The sequence below is a fragment of the Cuculus canorus genome, chromosome 19 (assembly GCF_017976375.1).
Source record: "Cuculus canorus isolate bCucCan1 chromosome 19, bCucCan1.pri, whole genome shotgun sequence".
NCBI classification, from domain to species: domain Eukaryota; kingdom Metazoa; phylum Chordata; class Aves; order Cuculiformes; family Cuculidae; genus Cuculus; species Cuculus canorus.
The window spans coordinates 6,204,304-6,223,445 of NC_071419.1; the positions used below are offsets into that span (position 1 = coordinate 6,204,304).

Consider the following 19,142-nt stretch of genomic DNA (forward strand, 5'->3'; position numbering starts at 1 on the left):
CAGGAACAGTGAACCACAGCATTCTGTCACCTTCCTTTAATTGTCTTAGCATCTCCATCCAGCCCCCTTGAGTACAGGGGAGGAACAGAAAGCCACATACTGCGAAGAAAATATTCCATTTCAGAAAACTAGTGCCAGGAGACTCCATACAAGTGTAGGAGAATAAGGCAGAGCTCACATCTTTTTTCCTGCACAGCACCATTTACTTAAGGTAATCCACAGGATCGCTAAGGAATTTCTACCATATCAATTATTGCAGAGGTTTCCCGACAGGTACAGCAGAAGCTGGCAGAAGATGTAGATTACACACAACTCAGAGAACAGAGGAGAGTTTATTACAATGTCTTACAAGAGCTCTTATTCCTTTCCCTTACTCCTAAGAACTAGTGTAGGAAGCTTGGGGTTGAAGGCAACGAAGTCAAACAGCTTTATACACCTCACTGCTCTCCATGAGGAGGTAAAACCTCTTCCCTGCGCTCTAGTTCTCAGAAGGTGCTTCCACACATCGTTTTTCCAGCAGTCTGTCATAACAGCTTGAAAGAGGCTAGGGAAGCGCTAGCCACTCTTAAACAACCCACTCTTTCAGCCTTGTCCTTGGGGAAGAGAGTTTGTATCTCCCCTCTGGCTTTGTAAGTGAACTTAAAAGATATAAAGAGAAAAGAAACAGGTTTGCAAGAAACAAGTGATCAGTACCAGCTCACAAACCGAAACATACAGTACCGCCATATCTGATGTCCTGTCCTAACAGGGCTGTTCTCAGTCTGACCAAATCTCCTCGCGAAAGCTGTGAGATGCCTCTTTATTCTGATGCACCTCCAGAGCAGATCCAGTGCCCACATCCTTCAGACGTTACCAGGATCGCTCATCTTATACAAATACTAAACAGTTCTTAAAAAAAAGCATTTGCTGTAACAACTGAAAACAATTAATTTACTGCCCATAGCTACTTAAACACAGTAATTTAAACAGCCTTCATTCCTGATCTCCTAGATCAGGATCACTGCTTTCTGCAGTTAACACTCTGCTCAGCCAACAGTTCTGAGAGCAGCTCCCGCTCCGTACACACACACACAAACTCCTATGGCAACAGGCACAGATGAAAACTTAAAGAAAATAAAAACAATCCAAATCGAGATGAACAAAAACACATCTCACTCCAACGAGCTTTATAGTGCAGGAGATTAAAGTGGAGATAGTGAAACAGGCAACAAGACCGAGCTGTGACAGTCGTTTTACCTCTGCTGAAATGACTGCATTGAAGGCACACCGATGACCTTTGAGCCCCTTCAGAAGCTGTCCTTCATCTGTGAAAGTTCAAGTCAATTGTGCTTTGAATAAATACTCCTCTGTAGTTACATTTGAGAGGCAGAAAGTGTCCATGCACAGCCCTGAAGCACTTCCAGTAGAGCCCTTGCCAGGTTAACTCATAGATGGCAGAAGTCGTAGGCGTCACCAGCACACACAGATGGCAGGCACGCTCCCACAGAGATGCAGCATCCCGAGAGCTGACCGGCCAAACGGAAAACCGGAATGGAAGGAGGATAGAAAGCAAATCTTGCTTGCAGGAGCTCAGCATTCGAGGTTACCACTGCAGAACCCCAACCAAGCTACTGCTATAACTGGTGGGAGTCTCCGCTGGGACAAGCTCAGTGCTCGAGTACACAGCTGGATTCTAACAGGACTCAGACAGCAGCTGAGCCAGTTCCTGCTCATTCGCCTTGTTATTCACAGTTGTCACTTTGTTCTTTCTTAAAAATCCCTCCCTTTAACAGGAAAAAAAAAAAATAAACTCCAGTGCTTAAGACTGAATTGTGTAAGGCTTTGGGCTGACTCTCACTGGAGCACAGCACCGCTTAGAACCCACAGGCATTCTGCTGCCATTGGCAGCGCGCTCAGCACAGCAGCAGCAGCTGTACAGATCACAGCAACCCTGAGGTAATAAAAGTATAAAGGAAGAGATGGAATAAATGTGAGATATGCACGATAGCCTTGCCACCTAGAAGAGATTCTGAGAAAAACACTCTTGCTAATTACACAACAGGAGCAGCAGTGGAAAAAAGAATAGTCAGTATATTTCAGTTTTTCCTTTGTTTTACACACACGCACTCCCCCTTACTGGTATCCGTGCAGGCTTCCCTGCAGAACCATCACTAGTGTTAAAAATCAGATCTTTAGTCTCTCTTTCTATCTGTACAAAGTGCAGTTGGAATCGATTTTGATCTCCCAAACTGGCTGCAGAAAGGCAAGGAAGCTTTCCTCCCCTTTCCACCTAAGTCACCCCATCCCAGTTCCCCTCCCTCCTAAGAAGTTCTTAAAAATTAAAAGCCCTATTTATGCATGATCGAGTGGAGATTAGTTTTGTCATCTTCTTCCAAAAAGAGAAACCCAAACAAAAAGCAAAACCAAAACACACGATGCCTCACCCACCCCAAAAACAATAGTTCAGTTTAAAAAAATAAATAAATAATGTGTATATTTCATGCTGAAAAAAAAAAAGAAAAGTCACAGAAAGAATTCGTTTTTGGTTTTCCCTCCCCCAAACACGACACCAGGCATCTTCTCCCCCCTCCCCTGACGTAGACATGATGGGTACATTCCAACCAGCAATGTGCATCGGTGTTGAAAATGAGTTTCCACTCCTGCACAGTCCCACATGCATCAGGGAGCATCCAGCTAGCTGCTAAAGCAGAGCAAAGGCTTTCAGGTTTTGGGTATGGTCCCTGCCTGTTCCTTTGGTCCATTTGTTAAAAGGCTCCTTGCTGCTCCCAGGTCTCTGCTCTTCGCCATCTCCGTTAAAACGTGCACTCTGGTCCCCACGCTGCCCAAGTCACTGGAGCTTCGTACCCAGCTTGCGCTGTCTGTTTCTGCAAGGGCAACAGAGGGCAAAGTGAGAGGGGACCCCAACTCTACCACGGGGGGAAACGACAGGAGGGTTAAAGTAAGGCTCTAATAGCTCCACACAAAATAAACCTGCCCCTCCCTCCACTCTACAGGGAGATCAATCAGTCCTTACTCTTTTCAGACCCAGAACATCCACTGTGTCTTAACTGTGCACAAGTTCACATAGAATCATAGAATAATTGAATCATAGAACAGTTTGAGTTGGAAGGGACGTTTAAAATCATCTAGTTCCAACCCCCCTGCCATGGGGGTTGGCAGCATGGATGAGGCTGCCCGAGGCCCATCCAACCTGGCCTCGAACACCTCCAGGGGTGGGGCAGCCACAGCTTCCCTGGGCAAACTGTTCCAGTGCCTCACAACTGTCACAGTGAAGAAATTCCTCACGTCTAGTTTAAATCTGCCCCTCTCCAGTTTATACCCCATTCCTCCTCGTCCTATTACCACAGACCTTTTTGAACAGCCCCTCCCCAGCTTTCTTGTAGCCCCTTCAGCTACTGGAAGGTCGCTACAAGGTCTCCTCGGAGCCATTTCTTCTCCAGGCTGAATAACCCCAACGCTCTCTCTCCAGCCCTCTGACATGTGGATGCAAGGTTATAAACAATGGCATCCAAAGAACAAGGACCAGGGAGAGCGGGAATACCAGCAATTTAAATGAAACCTCCTTTAACTCCGAACACCCCCCAACAGACTCACCAGATACAGTAGTTAACCCACAACTTGTTGTTTCTTTTCTCTGCACTGTTCTACCCACAGCAGCTCTCAAGACATTGGATAATGAATGAATAATTACTTTTGCAGAGTAGAACCATACACAGCTCCTCCACCCCAGGGTCACTCACCTCGCCTCTGCTCTCGTGACTGTGTATTCAAACCACAGGATGTTAGGGATGAGGCTGGTATCTCGGATTAAAAAGAACTCTGAAATCGGCCTGGGAACAGACGAGGTAGGGGAAAGGGATAAATAATTAAGACTTCCTTCACTTTTCTCATTAAAATGAAAAACTAGCACAAAAACTGCTCCAGACTTAACATTACTCTCCTACCGCCCTTCAGTCTGGGCAAGGAGCTCCTTGTTAAATTGAAATTTTTAAAAACACAGATTTCTTTTCTTTCCTTACACAATATTTCAGACTACATTACATTTAAATGGCTTTGCAATTTCACCAAGTCACCAGACATTCATTAAGAAAGGTCTGTTCTGTTTGAAAGCTCCTCCAGCGCTCTGCCACACCTCACAACTTGAGAAGGGCTTTACAAACTTAACAGTTGCTTAAACCCTCCCTCTCTATCATCCCTATCAGGCAAGGATCTATGATCCTTCATATATGCATGCACAAGAAAACAGAGAGGTACAAGCAGCTTACACAACAGTCAGGACGCGAAACTGGAACGGAACACGGGGATTCTCAGTTCTGACATCCCTAATTTAGGCTGTTCATAGGAGTCTGAGCAGCTCATTTACAGAATCAGAGAATTAAAGGTTGGGAAAGACCTCTAAGATGAAGTCCAACCATCAGCCCATGTTGGGTGGTCAGGGCTTGCACAGCTACAACTAAAATTTTAGAGACTGAAGCAGCTTTACATTTGTTTTATTTCAGATGCAAGGTATAATTTTCACATTAAGTGATAATGAAAATTTTCCTTTGCCAATTAATTCCACTCCACCTGTGTGACCAGCTCAGTGCAAGGGACTCATTTAATGAGCAAAACACCAAACCACAGAGTGCACACCTGCAGGAATGAAACCTCCACAGAAGAGAAAGACTTACCACGCAGCTATCCTTGGGAAGAGAGGAGTTAATATCTCTTGTGTGAAGGCAAACCAGGCTATGGCCATAATGCTTCCTGCCACACCTCCATATAGGACTTGGCTCCAGGTGTGGTAAAGCAAATAAACCCTGCAGTGGAAAAGAAGAGTCACCAGAGAGGCTTTAAAACAAGAGAAGGCAAAACTCAAGGGCTGATGTTTCACTGGACCCTCAGAGTTTCTGAGCACGTTCTCCTCCAGATGTTAAAAGCGGATATCTGACTTTTTTCACTAAAAAGCTGGCAAAAAAAAAAGTGGAGAAAAGAAGAGGAAAAAATGTGTTCTCTGCTACAGCAGCTTCAGCTTAGAGCACTTTTCCCTTGAGCTTAACTCAATAGCCCTCCACATTCTTCTTCATGTATCCGGGGCTCAGCTGAGGAACTACTACTGTTGGTTCTCACAGGAGACTTTTCCAAAGCCAGTGAGAGGACAGGTCCTCTCCAAGCCACCAAAGTTGGAGCTTAAGGCTTTTAACAGCAAAATCTTAACATAATGCTGTCTATGCTCTCAAATGTGACAGCAGCCATTCAAAAAGCTGTGTTAATGGTCTGTTCAGTTACCAGGCACAAGAGCTATGGAGTCACATTCAACATTCTTCTCACTTCTGTATCATAAAGCCATTAAGACCATCTTATCCAACTCTCTGCCCAGTGCAGGCCACTGGACTCCCTCAAATTAATTTTTATTTCAATTAGACCATATATATCCTTATGAAATTGTCCTGTTGGCATTTTAAAAAGAACCAGGACTGAGAAACCAGCTCTGGTGTACCATCAGCTGTGCCAACAGGCAATCATTTTCCTGTGGAAAACATGGCCTTGCTTCTAGCCTGAATTTGTCGGATTTCCAACCACTGGAGCTCATTCTATGGATAAATGTGTATATATTTATTTATAAAATCTACTAGACGGGGGAAAGATCATTATCAAAGTTACATTGTCTTTATTCACCTTCACACAGCTCAATCCTGCCAGTCAAACAGCTACAAACGTTTTTATTCACTAAGGCTCAAGCAAAACAATCAGACTGACCAACTGTAGCAACCGGCATGCTGCAGATGCTGGTGTGCCAAGGCATGGGACAATGCTTCCATGATTAGTGCTGGAAGGAGGGCGAGGCAGTGAGGCTAGAGCATGGCGATGGAGCCGATGGGGAGCTGGTGCAAGCTCAGCTGGTCCTGGGTTCTACAAATGCTTCTGTGAAGCACCACCTTTGCTTATCTGAAGGGTCCGATGGCAACACAGCGACTTCTGCAAAGCTCTGACTTGTACAACGCAGTCGTCGAGAATTAGATCAGAAGCGCCGGATAAGGAATGACAGGTCTGCTGGCTGGTAAAGGCCACAGGACTGTATGAGAGCATAAGACAAACAGTTGCTCCATACCTACTATATGAGACTAGCAAAGCCACTGTGACGAGGCAGATGGACAGCACATGTCGCCATAGTAAATCCAGAAACCTCGCATTGTTTGTTTGGTGCATTCTGAAAGAGATGGAGAGCCATTAGCACGGTGGCAGGGAGCGGAGCGGTCCTTATCTCTGTTCTCACTATCTCTGCAGCGGGAGGGAAGCTCTACTTCAGCGGGGTCACAGGCAGCTCAATACCATCCCAGCAGCAATCGGTCCCACTGGCAGTAGTTACAGAGAAGCCAGAAAGCCACACACCTCTTTCTCCAACCGTTAACAGGGATTGCTGTGATGGAAGGCAGAATGCTCACAATTACTGCGACTGATGCAAAAGGCACATGCTGAGCATATGCAACAGGGAGCCAAGACGTCAGAGTCCCTCCATTGTCCACAAAGCTCAGAGGAACTGTGAGTTTTGTCTTCCTCCACACGTGGAGACACAAGACAGAGCCATGCCTCAGCAAGAACTTCAGGAAAGCACAGCACAGCGTATAAAACCAGTACTTGGTAGGGATATGAACTAAAAAGTCATGCAAGTGGGCAACAGGTATTACCTAAAGGATTGCAGACAACCCCACTGACAAAACCAAGTAGACAAATGAGAACGCAGCAATTCTTTCCTTCTCCCTATCCCCGCTCCCTTTTTCCTCACACTGGTGGATCACCATGGCTTAGGAAAAGCAAGTCAGGAGACTTGTACCCAGATAAGCATCAGAGGCCCACCCATACCCTTTGGTTTTCAGTCAGACATGCTCCATCCAGCTCAGCCACAGCAAAGTGTGCAGTCCTCTTGTTTAATCCCATTATTCCACTTAGGTTGCACACACCAAGGGAGCCATCCATTTGAGGTGTTTCAATATATTAACAACCAAAACTGACATAGAATTTTTACCTTAAATAAAGGAACAGAAAGGAATAGACAGAGAAAAACCACATGAATTGGGAGTGGCTGGACGGCATCCCATACTTTGTGGTCACTGTTGAATGGGCTTCTGGGAAGAGAAGAAAGAGCATGGTCAAGGTCTACTCTGTACGCAGCAGCTAGAACACTCTAGATGTGAAGCCAGACCGCGAGCACATGAGTCCACAGGACACGTCTCTGCTCAGATGGCTCTGCCAGACCCCTGACACCCAAACAACCAAAGCCAACATGAGGCAAAGGGGGAAACATCCTCTAACCACCCCCCCCCAGTGAGCAATCTACTCAAAACCCAACCAACACTGTGATACTGATGGGCCATACCATACCTTCACAGGGCCGAGGCTCACGAATAACGTTTTTTATTAACCAGTTCACTCCCTCGTTGAATGCCAGCCCTCCCAAGAAAGAGATCTGTGAAGGCAAGACAACCATGTCATCCCAGCTAAAAGATTCATCTACTTACCAGGCTCCCTCTATTAACAAAATCCCAAAACATCTCTTTCTAATTTTCTTTTTTTGACTACTAGAGTTAAAACCAACGGCTTCAAAATTCTCTCCCTGAGGAAGAAAAGCATTTCTATTTCAGCTGATTTTGTGTCTTTGGCAACACATTACAAACATGCAGCTTTTCAGCAAATGATAACACAGAAAGAGACAAATACCATGCTCAACAGCAGTTATGTTAGCAGAGTTCCACCAGCAAGTATGTAAAGTGACATTTTTTACCAGGACAGGTTTTACAGGATTGTCTTTCCACGACAACCAACAGGGGGAGCGCACACACCGCTACTTGGGTAAATAGCTTAAAAAAGGTGACTTTTTAGGCTTTCTGGCTTTTCCATCTATGAACATTTTAATCCTGAATTCGCTGTCTTCAGTCTAAAATGAAGTCACATTCTGAACCAAGCCAGATGGGTAGAGTTTATTTTTACTCCTCAATTCAATGGTACACACACCTCCCCTAATTTAGTCCTGCTGCCATGATCAATGACACTCTGCTTCCTTAGTGCTTGGTCTCATTGCAGATGATGAAGCAATTTTTCACTCTGTATCCTGAGCTGTGGGTTAGGCTGCTAGCAGCTCTCCCCAGCTCAAGAGTGACTTCCCACACAAAGAACTAGGAATCAACCCATTTGCCTCCTCACCGACACCTAACAAACCCCTGTGTTAAAAAAAACTATTAATCTCTGCAATAGTTACTCGGGTTTATTCTCTATTTTGGGTCAACAAGAAGCCTTTGGATAGCGAAGCCATCATCAGCTTCGTAATCTCAAAATCCAATCCCAGCTCCCTTGAGCCACTGTTTCCAAGATGTTTGATTAGAAATCTGCTGCCAAAATCCTTTCACTGGCCTCATTTTATCTGTTTCCTGAGTGCAAATAAAAGTAATGGTTTACACCTCCTAAAGGGAATTTATCCGTGACCGTGATTCCCAACTACCTGTCAGAACAGACAGAAAGCATTTTGTATTACAAAAAAATGTCTCATTTGGTCATCTGGACAGAAGCAAGAGTCTCTTCTGTCCCTGATATTCAACAAACAGCTGGGAATCAGCCCTTATAGACAGATCTGCTTCCTTGTGACACTACATCCCACTGAGTTACAGACACCACCTTCTGCACACACTGCCCATCTTGCAGGGACCTACCAGTGCTACCATCCTACTGGATCCTGGGAGCGCTCCCACTCTGCAGCAGCTTTCTTTAGTTCCTCAGACAGCTCCACTGATGTTTTTGGACACATAATGCCCAAAACACACCACAGAGCAACAGAGAAGTCAGCAAAGGCTAAGCAGTCTTTAAATAAGGTGCAAGTGTTAAGTGTCTCCTGCTGCTCCTTGGCAGGAAAATCACCTCACCTAAGCCCGCTCTTTGAAGGCGGAAAAAGAAATGTGAAAACAGGAGCACCAGGTGACAAAGGGAAAGACTTTTGTCATAAGGAGAAGCTGGGAAGGGAGAGAAGGACTCACCGTGTGAAGCTCTCTCTTGAATATGATGAGTGTTACAAAGCCAACAATAATGAATATCGGACCAAGACTCAAATAAGCTAAAAGCTGACCAGAGAAATCACCTAGGGAAATAAACAGGAGAAACAAATCAGCTTGAACTTCACAGATACCACCTGCCACCAGAGCGTGGGTCAGTCAGGACTCTGAATCGTTGAGAGCAGAAGAACAAACCCAGCCCTGCTTCACTTTGCAGATCGACTGCTCCTGAGGAGCCGAGGCAAGGAGGCAGCAGTGCCCACATGCAGGTTCACAAGAGAGGAGCTCGGCATCGTTCAGCAGAGATTACCGCCAGGCAATTTACAGCAGCGACCATGGGTGTGGGTCCAGAGTCACTTTAATCCAACATAAGCACAGGCTGCTGCAAAAGAGGCAGTGTCTTTCCCTCCCCCTCATTCATATCACCTCCCTGCACCAGCAATTACCAGCAAACACTCCCCAAACAAATCCTTTCCCACTCCCTTACTAAAATGGGTTAGTTTTCAGCTGGATCAGCTCCCTAATCTGTCTCACTATGTGTCTGCACGAACACTAGCATTAGCAAAATGGGGAGGAAATAAATAGCTAAACACAGAGGGAGATAAAAGAAGGAGGCTCTGCTCTTCAAACCAGTATCGCTCCAGTGACTTTGGGCCTCTGTCTCAAATAGTCAACAAGCTTCATGCCCCAGGAAGAACAGGGGGCAGGCAAGGCACCTCAAAACCATCTGCTTCATCCTGAACTGTCACAGACACAGAAACAGGCAAACAGAACAACTACGCATTTTCAGTCTCCATTTCTCTTGGACACACACAAAAGTCCTTGGAGAAATGTCAGCATAAACTCCAAGGAAACAAAAAAATCAGAGTAATTTTGCTCTAAGATTGGCAACTCACATCAGGAGAGTGAGAACAAACTACCAGAGAGGCAGCAGTCGCTACAACAACGCAGTATGAACCCAGCGAGCAGCTTAAAAGAAAGCATAATTCTTATATTGGGTTCTCAGAGACCACATCTTCTCCATCCCATCAACAAGCACAACAGGATCAGCCCCCACATAAATTTATCCTTCCTCTCTCCTCTCAAAAGGAAACAGGATGCCTCTGCAAGGCTGAGCATTGGACACGTTCCTAGATCAATTCTACTGCAAGAGACTGAGTCTCCCCAGCCCACGCACTCACATTTTAAAACAGCACTTGGCAAACTGGACCTTAACCTCCACCACTGAATACGGGAACTGGAAAAAACGGTTATTGCACTGCTACAAAGTTCACTCTGCTGATGGTATTGGCACATGGTTGTGGTTACATCAGGTACAGCGCACAGATCCCTCCTAAATTCCAGACACCAGGTTAGATTTGGGAACAGCAACACCATCAGCAAGGATCATTTTGAAGATTTTTAGTTTGCAACACTAGTGAAACCAGGAAGAATTGGAGGACGAAACCTCCAAGGATGCTGGATTTTTACTGCAGGGACATTCTACTTTGGTTTTAACCTGAAAAGCATCACAAGACACTGAATCTGAAAGTCTTCTTACACCAGGGCAGCTCAGCCTTACGTCAGGCAGATTCCAAATGCCCCCAGAGCAGAACAACAATGGGTTATGGTTACACCAAGTGGATGCAGGCGACAGTACCCATTACCTGGAAATGGAGAACCAAACCCCTTGTGGTTTTACACAAATTAGACTCCCTATGTAAAGGATCTGGTCTCAAATGATGAGGAGAATCATGAGACAAGCCAACAGGCAATCAACACCTCCCTGAAAGCCTTAGGAATACATCCCGATAGTTTCGCTTCCAGTGTCACCGATGGAAGACAGCTCCTCACAGAGGAATCGCCGTGTTTCAGATCATTCACTGTTCATCCGTGGCACATAAAGGCTCTGCATTTCAAGACTAAAAGCTCTAATTTTGCCAAGTAGAAAACCAAACCAGATTCTTCGTCTTCTCAGGGGTTTCCATTTCTTGCGCAGATGGTGGAAGAATACTTAAGGAAGCAGTATTTTAATTTCAATAGCATTAGCTCTATCAAACGCAAGCTTCTTTATTATGTTCTATAACAAATAAAGACACACAGACTTCACCTGCACACAACCCGCACTCAAGCCTGAGACGGAAAGTCAGAAATCATCACTCCAGAACACTGCCTGCAGGCAGACTACCAAGTCCTTTACTCCAGTGATCTTAACACAAACATTTCAACTGCCCATTTAGAACGGAACAGAGATAGCATTAACAATATTTCATATTGCTGTGCCTGACAGCAATCAAACAGAATCACATTCCGAAGCCGCTTTTTCTAGAGGAGAAGGCAAATCGATAGCTGGGCACTGATTGAAGGCAGCGCTTGTGCTCTGCCCTGGGAGCTACACCAGGAATGCACTAATGCCATCATAAAAGTACGCGCTAGCTTAGCGATTCAAGGCAGAGTTACACAAACTACAGCAGCTCCAAATGGATGGGAAATCCCCAGTGAAGAAGGCAAAGCAAGCTCCAAGAAAAAGGCCAGCACTCATCACCGCACAGTGCTGCCTTAGAGCATGATTACTTGTGTCACTTCTATCCACTCTCATGCTCCAGTGCGCTCAGAGACTTATTTCCAGGGAAAGGGGAATTGCAGGAGAGCTGACAGTTTGCAGTCCAGTCAGATCTAAAACATGCTCCCAACACCGTTGGTTTGGGTTTTTTTAAATTAATTTTTCTTCATTTTACTAAGCTCAGGAATTTCAGAGCAATTCCTCCTACCAGTAAGAAGACAGCCCACTAGAACCTTTGGAAAAATGCAAAAGGAAAATCCATGTAATATGTATTTCAGGGTTTTGTTTGTCTGTACTTTTCCTTTTTTAAAGCCCAGTGTCCCCTGGTCATCTTTTGGTGCTTGAGATGCAAAAATAAAGAACCCAAGCACCTCATTTTTAGGCATAAATAGGATGAAACACTATTAATAGCTCGCTCAGAAGCACGCTATTTTTTTCAGCCTTCATTCATCATCTACTTCTGCTCCAATTCAACATTTTACCCAGCATTCTTTCAGCGGAAACATCCAAGCCTAACCTGTATCGAATGTAAAAATGTGAATTGACAGCAGTCTAAACCACATCCTACCACAAAATCTAGCTTTACCACCACTGCTTCCTATTGAAGCATCTATTTGTGGCACAGCCGCTGTCGGATGCTCCTGACGAGATGCATGCATGCGAGCTGCACAGACAACACGCAGCGTATGTATGTCACTTGCGTTCACACCAGTAAATATTCACGATGGATCCTCATTTCCTCTGTTTGCGCATATCCTGGTATCACGAGTTGGGGGACAGTAAAAATACCTTCAGGAGGCTTTAAATTACCGCATAAAAGGCACACATCAGACATGAGACTTCTGCAGGAAGATTAAATATAAAACCCAGTGTTAAAGAAGCCAAAGAACTGAGTAGTATCTGCTTCTTTCCACAGACATTATTACTCAGCCACGAAACAAGCCCTGACTGGTAAGCTAACGTCCTGAACGGACATCACAGCAAAGGTTATCAGGACAAACATTCCTAGAGAAGCAGCATGTGCTGACAGCAAACAGCAATGAGATCTGCTGAGCAGAAGCATGTAGCATGAGCACCTTTGCTCCGATGAGTTGATTCCGCACGCCTGCTTCTCCAACTCTGCCCGACTGCGGCAAACACCCTCCACAATCGAGAAAATGGGAAGGTTCCTTATCACTCTGCAGAGAAAGGTGTCCGCACACCAAGTTTCTCTCCTTAAAGGATTCGCTCATTGCGAGGAGGCCCAGAAGGCCCCAGAGCTGTAAGGATCCCAGCTGCACTGAGGAGAGGAAGTTGTTTTTCTTTTCTCCAAATAATAATAAAAAAACCCAAACAAGCCAGGAACTCAATGTTTCTCCAGTGAAACTCACCCTGCAGACAGGAAGTCCCTGAAGATGAGTTTTAAGTCTGCAACAAAAAGTCATCCCATGCGAAGCAATGCATACGGGAAAAAACAACCCTAATTATACACACAACATGAGGGGATTCAGTTTAGTTGTTATCAAACAAGAAGCCCTCAGGCTTAGTGTGAGCCAATACCTTCAGAGCAGAATCCAATGCTCGGCAGCCATCAAAAAGGCAAGAACAACATTTTGAAGAGCAAAACAAGACACTTTTACAGCACTGCAAAAACTTATTATGCGATTCTGGTGTCACCCCCTGAAAAGGGATAACGAACACAGAAAACACAAACAGAAAGGGAACAAAGGTAACAAGAACGAAACAGCAGCCGCTCAAAAAATATCAAATAGCTCAAATTTTCAGCTGAAAAAGGAAAACGGAAGATACAACAGCTGTAGAAAGTCATGAAAGATATGGAAAAACAGAGAGCAAACATTTATTACCTCTCACTGCATATGAGATAGCATTTGAAGAAATTATTGAGCAGTAGACTTAAAAGCAGAGAAGAAACAACCACCACATTAAGTTACAAAGCTTGGTGCCAAAGACACCGAGAGATCCAAAGCAGAAATGGGTTCAAAGAGCAAGTAGACATATTCAAAGTGTAGCTTTTAAACATGCACCAAAGGTCTAACAATCCCAATGCAATCTTCAGCTGATTCCTGGAAACACGTACCTGCCAGCAACCCAACACCAGGCCAGATCATTCCCTGGTCTCACCAAACTACAGCTGCTAAAAGGAAAAGCTCCAGGACCAAACATTCCTGAAAGCAGTATCAGGATGATATATCCTGATATAGCCCCAGGGAACAGAGCAGCCACACAAGCAGTAAGGATGGGCATTAGTTTTTTTGCACTACTGATAAGGAGCATTAGGTAAAGACAAGGAGGGCAAGCACTGCTCTGGAGACACCTCTCCCCTTCACGATTAAAAGCAGAAGCTCAGTAATGGGCTTCATCTGCCAGAGAGAAATCAGCAGTGACTGTTTTTCACCTGATCACAGCGAGAGGGACCATTGCTCTCAGCAGATGAAAGCTGGGATGACAGCAGCTCTGCACTGAAAGTCTTTAAAGACGTGAGACTTTAAGAGCCGGTTACCACAGCGGCTCAGCACGCTGTGCTCCAGGCTGGCAGCCTCCAGGATCAGCCAAGAGCAAAAGACGTTTGCCACACAACACTGGACAGACCAAGACAGCTTAATAATGTATGTTGGTAAAAGCAGGATCTATTTCTCATTCTGACTCCTCTCCATCAGCACAAGGCTGCATTAATTCCATGGTGCTGAGCAGACTGCCAACATCACTGTTTTATAAATATACATTATCTAGCGGCTTTATGGATCTGGACTTCAGCCGTACACCGCTTTCCTAATAAAGTTAGAGTACTTTCCCAAAATCCAGGTAAAAGGAACAGACTCATCACCTTCCTGCAACTCGTTTCTCTAGTACACAATAAATTCAGATAGTTTTGTACCTCCAGCTGTTTTAACATTTTAGCCTTTTGTCAGCACTTTATAGCCTTCTGTAATTGCATGTTTTATCCAAGACAAACGCAGTGTTCACCCCCTCAATACATAACCTGAATCTCAGTGGTGATTTACCCCCCTCCACGCAACCACCACCTTCAATGACCTGTATAAAAACACTCAGTGCAGAAAGGAAAATAATCATTTTATGTCACATTCTTTAAGGTCTGACAGATAACCCTTGCGCAGCAACGCCAACCACCTTCATTTCCCAATCCAATCCCAAGAACAGTACACAGGACACTTTGTGTACCGCCAGGTTCCGATAAGGACACAGGATAAAAAGATGAATATATCGGAACTATTGGAAAGATTAATTCCCCCATCTCCCTCAGACTGTCACACCAATATATTTGAAAAGAGGAATGGCAGAAGAACATAGAAGCCAAGCCCATCCCTGGGGCTGAGCTGCCCTGGCACAGCTCCTGGTGCCATGAGGGCACAGCAGGGCTCACTGTCCCTGGGACACACTGAGCCAGACCTCCAGCACCGACCCAGATCACACAGCCACTTAGGCTGGAAAAGACCTTTAAGATAGAGTACAGCCATAAACCAAATCACATCTACACATCTTTTTAAACACTTCTAAGTGACTCCCCTACTACCCCGGGCAACCAGTTCTACTGCCTGAGACCCCTTTCAGGTAAGTAGTATTTCCCAATATCCAGTCAAATATCCTCTGGTCCAAATTGAGACCGTTGCCTCTCATCCCATCACTTACTACTTGGCAGAAGGGACCAACACCCACCTCACTACACCCTCCTTTCCGCGAGCTGCAGAGAGGGTGAGGTCTCTTCTCAGCCTCCTCCAGATTAAACAATCCCAGCTCCCTCAGCCACTCCTCAAAAGACTCGTTCTCCAGACTCTTCACTCAAGAGGGTCCTGCTCCCACCTGTGCGCCTGATAGCGCAGCACAGAGGGGACCTCTTACCCCACCACGCTGCTGTGGGGCAGCACAGGGGCTGTGGGGCACAGCAGGGAGGGGACCCCTGACCCCACCACGCTGCTGTGGGGCAGCACAGGGGCTGTGGGGCACAGCAAGGAGGGGACCCCTGACCCCACCACGCTGCTGTGGGTCAGCACAGAGACGGTAGGGCACGGCAGGGAGGGGACTCCTGACCCCACTATGCTGCTGTGGGGCAGCACAAGAGCTGTGGGGCAGCACTGGGGGCTGTGGGGCACGGCAGGGAGGGAACCCTTGTTTCCACTATGCTGCTGTGGGGCAGCACAGTGGTCACAGGGTGCAGCAAGGGAGGGACCCTTGGCACCACAGTGGTCATAGGGTGCAGCAAAGGAGGGACCCTTGGCACCACCATGTTGCTATGGGGCAGTACTGAGGACTGTGGGGCACAGCACAGAGGGGACCCCTGGCCCCACCACGCTGCTGTAGGGCAGCACTGAGGGATGTGGGGCACAGCAGGGAGGGAACTCCTGGCCCTGCCCAGCTGCTGTGGGGCAGCACTGGGGCCTGCTGCCCCAATGCCCAAGGGCAGCCACACGTGGCCAAGGCTGCAGGGGGGCTGCAAGGCAGACGAGGCAGCGCTGTGGGGCGGGGAAGGCAGGAAGGGCGGCCCCGGGGGAGACCAGAGCCCGGCGACCCTCTTTTCCCTCTCCAACCGCATGCGGACCCCAACGCTCACTATCTGGCAGCGGGGGGGCTCCCAGCGCCTTCCCAGCGCGCACGCGCGGCGGCCGCTCAATGGCTCACTATTTGGCAGCCGCCCGCCAAGCCTTCAGAGACGCCGTTGGAGAGGCTGGAGCGGAGCGGCCGACCTGGAAGCCGGGCTGAGATAAAACCGTAGCTTTACCTGCAGGATATTCGACGTAAGTGAGAGAAACCGGCCGCCACGGAGCTGGGAGCGAGCACTCTCCGACTGCGGCCATCTTTACCCGGATACCGGGCCGGGCGGCGGCGGCCAATGGGAACGCGCTTAAGGGGCGGTGCAGCCAATGGGCGGGGGCGAGGGGAGGCGCGAGCCAATGGCAGGAGGTGCCTGCCGGGCCGTTGCCCAATCAAAACGGCAGCCCGGGAGCCGCTCAGCCAATCGGAGGCCGCTGCTGCTGCCCGAGAGGAGGGCGCGAGCGCGGCTCGGCCAATCGCGGGCGGCGCTGAGGGAAGGGCGGGGCGGGGGCAGCGGGGGGACCCTCTGAGGGCCGGGGTGTGGGAAAGGGGCGCCATGAGGGGCGTTTAGACAGCGAGCATCCTTTATCAGGGCAGGGCAACGGGGAGTGATCCCCAGCGATGAGGAATTTCTTCCTAATAGTCAACCCAAAGCCATTCCCCCTCCAATTTAAAGCCATTCTTCCTCCTCTAATTCAAAGCCATCCCGCCCCTCACCCCATCACTACAAGTCATACTGAAAACGCTGGCAAAATAGACTCTCCAAGGCTGGGTTTGGAGTTTTAGAAAGGGAGTATCCTTTATCAGGGCTGGGCAACAGGGAGTGATCCCCAGCGATGAGGGATTTCTTCCTAATATTCCACCTGAAGCCATTCTCCCTCCGATTTAAAGCCATTCTTTCCTCTCCAAAGCCATCCCCCCTCATCCCATCCCTACAAGGGATACTGAAAATGCTAAAGCTGGTTTTGGAGTTTTCGAAAGCCCTTTATCAGGGCTGGGTAACAGGGAGTGATCCCCATCAATCCTGTGCAGCGAGACAAGAGCTGGGACAGGATGGATTTTCCACTTACATGGATAAGTTTTCCTTGAAATCTTATGCATATTCTATTACTTTCCAAGGCCTCGTTTTAATGTTGTTATGAACCAAACAACAGTCAAATCTCTTGCTAGTTTGGAAGTTCGGCTCCAGCTCTGCCTGACCTTACCTTTGAGCTGGGGAAAGGCTACAAACAGAGGGGATTCCAGCAGACGGCCTCTTCAAAGGTGACACTTTCCCTGGCATTGCAGGAAGAAAAAGAGCATTAAAGTCGTATTATTTGGAAAGAAAGAGGAAATATTTACTGCAGAAACTCATTGCAGATGACTGTTACAGGGTAGCAGGAGTGATTTACTGCTTTCATTACTGTGATGAGGGGCTGCCCTGCTGGTGAATAAAACCCGACCCTTCTCTCCCATCACCTTTTCAAGGGTGAGAAGATCATAGAGTCATAGAATGCTCTGCCCCTCTCTTTGGTGAGACCCCACCCGAAGACCTGCATTCAGCTCTGAAGTTCTCAACTCAGGAAGGACATGGATCGTTGGAGCAAGTCCAGAGGAAGCCACGGAGATGATCTGAGGGCTGGAGCACCTACCATATGAAGACAGGCTGAGAGAGTTGGGGTTCTTCAGCCTGTAGAAGAGAAGGCTCCGAGAAAACCTTTTTGCAGCCTTTCAATACTTAAAGGGAGCTGATAAGAAAGATAAGGAAAAACTTTTTAGTAGGGTCTGTAGCAACACGACAAGGGGTGATGGTTTTAAACTAAAAGAGAACTTTAGATTGGATATTAAGAAGAAATTTTTCACACACAGTGGTGAGGTACTAGCCCAGGTTGCTCAGAGAGGTGATGGATGCCCTATCCCTGGAAACATTCGAGGCCGCGTTGTATGGGGCTTTGCGTAACCTGATCCAGTTGGAAGTGACCCTGCTCACTGCAGGGGTATTGGACTAGATGACCTTCACGGTCCCTTCTAAACCAAACCATTCTACTATTCTATGTCCTGAGTGGAAAGGGACCTACAAAGATCATCAGGTCCAACTGCAGCCCCAACATTCACACCGTGTGTCTGAGGGTGTTGTCCAAATGCTTCTGGAATATTGTCAGGCTTAGTGCCATGACTGCTTTCCTGGGGAGCTGCTCCAGGGCTCCACCACCCTCTGCATGAAGAACCTTTTCCAATATCCAACCTAAACCCTCCCCTGGCACATCTTCCTGCCATTCCCTTGTGTCCTATCATTGGCTGCTAGAGAGAAGAGATAAGCACCTGCTCCTCTTCCTCCCCTTGCGAAGAAGCAGTAAACTGCGATGAGGTCTCCCTTCTGTCTTTTCTTCTCCAGGCTGAACAGAACAAGTGACTTTAGCCACTCCGCATACGGCTTCTCCTCTAAACCCTTCACCAGCTTTGTGTCCTACTCTGGACGCTCTCCAGCAGTTTCATATTCTTCTCATACTGTGGTGCCCAAAACTGCACCCAGTACTTGAAGAGGGGCTGCACCAGTGCAGAGTGAAGCAAGACGATCACATTCCTCAATTGGCTGTGAATGCTGTGCTGCAATTTTAAAAAGGGGAATCTTTCGCTTTATAAATGATATTACTGCATAATGGGGTTATTTCTCTGGACTAACACCTCTACCTGCCTCTGCAATTGAGTGATTAAGTGACAGGGCCAAAACTCTGCTGAAAATTGAAAATGCCTTTTTTTTTTTCTTTAAATACCACTAGAAAGAAGATAGGTTTTAACAGCCACATCTCCATAGCTCCATAAAAGACCAGCAGCTCCTGTGGGAACACAGCAAAGCATGAAATAAAGTCCTTCCAGAATCTCAGGAATATCTCTGCTGATACTCAACACATCCTTTAAAAGGTACCACAAAGACCACGCAACGCCTGGTCCAAGCAATACCTTATTTTTTTCTTCCCCCAATCTCCCTTTGGCCACTGAAAACATCTGCTTTGGAGACCAAACCAAAATGAATGTTCCCATGTGTGATACTA

The 19,142-nt window shown here is 46.9% G+C and overlaps 1 protein-coding gene across 3 annotated transcripts; it reads right to left on the reverse strand.

Annotated features, from left to right (window-relative positions):
• Positions 1-23: 23 nt before the first annotated feature.
• On the reverse strand, positions 24-16,424 carry DOLPP1 (dolichyldiphosphatase 1). Of its 3 annotated transcripts, none has more exons than XM_054084508.1 (8): positions 9,216-12,565; positions 9,006-9,106; positions 7,363-7,447; positions 7,007-7,106; positions 6,092-6,190; positions 4,671-4,799; positions 3,741-3,830; positions 24-2,864 (listed from the first exon to the last, which is right to left on the reverse strand). In XM_054084508.1, exons 1-8 carry the CDS (start codon positions 9,283-9,285, stop codon positions 2,828-2,830), a joined length of 711 nt encoding a protein of 236 aa, XP_053940483.1. In that variant the 5' UTR covers positions 9,286-12,565; the 3' UTR covers positions 24-2,827. The 3 variants fall into 3 exon arrangements, 2 of the variants coding, with proteins under 2 accessions (XP_053940483.1, XP_053940482.1); XM_054084507.1 differs by lacking the exon at positions 9,216-12,565 and adding an exon at positions 16,298-16,424 and having other exon boundaries at positions 27-2,864; XR_008453023.1 differs by lacking the exons at positions 24-2,864; positions 3,741-3,830; positions 9,216-12,565 and adding an exon at positions 16,298-16,424 and having other exon boundaries at positions 4,673-4,799; positions 5,740-6,190.
• Positions 16,425-19,142: the final 2,718 nt, after the last annotated feature.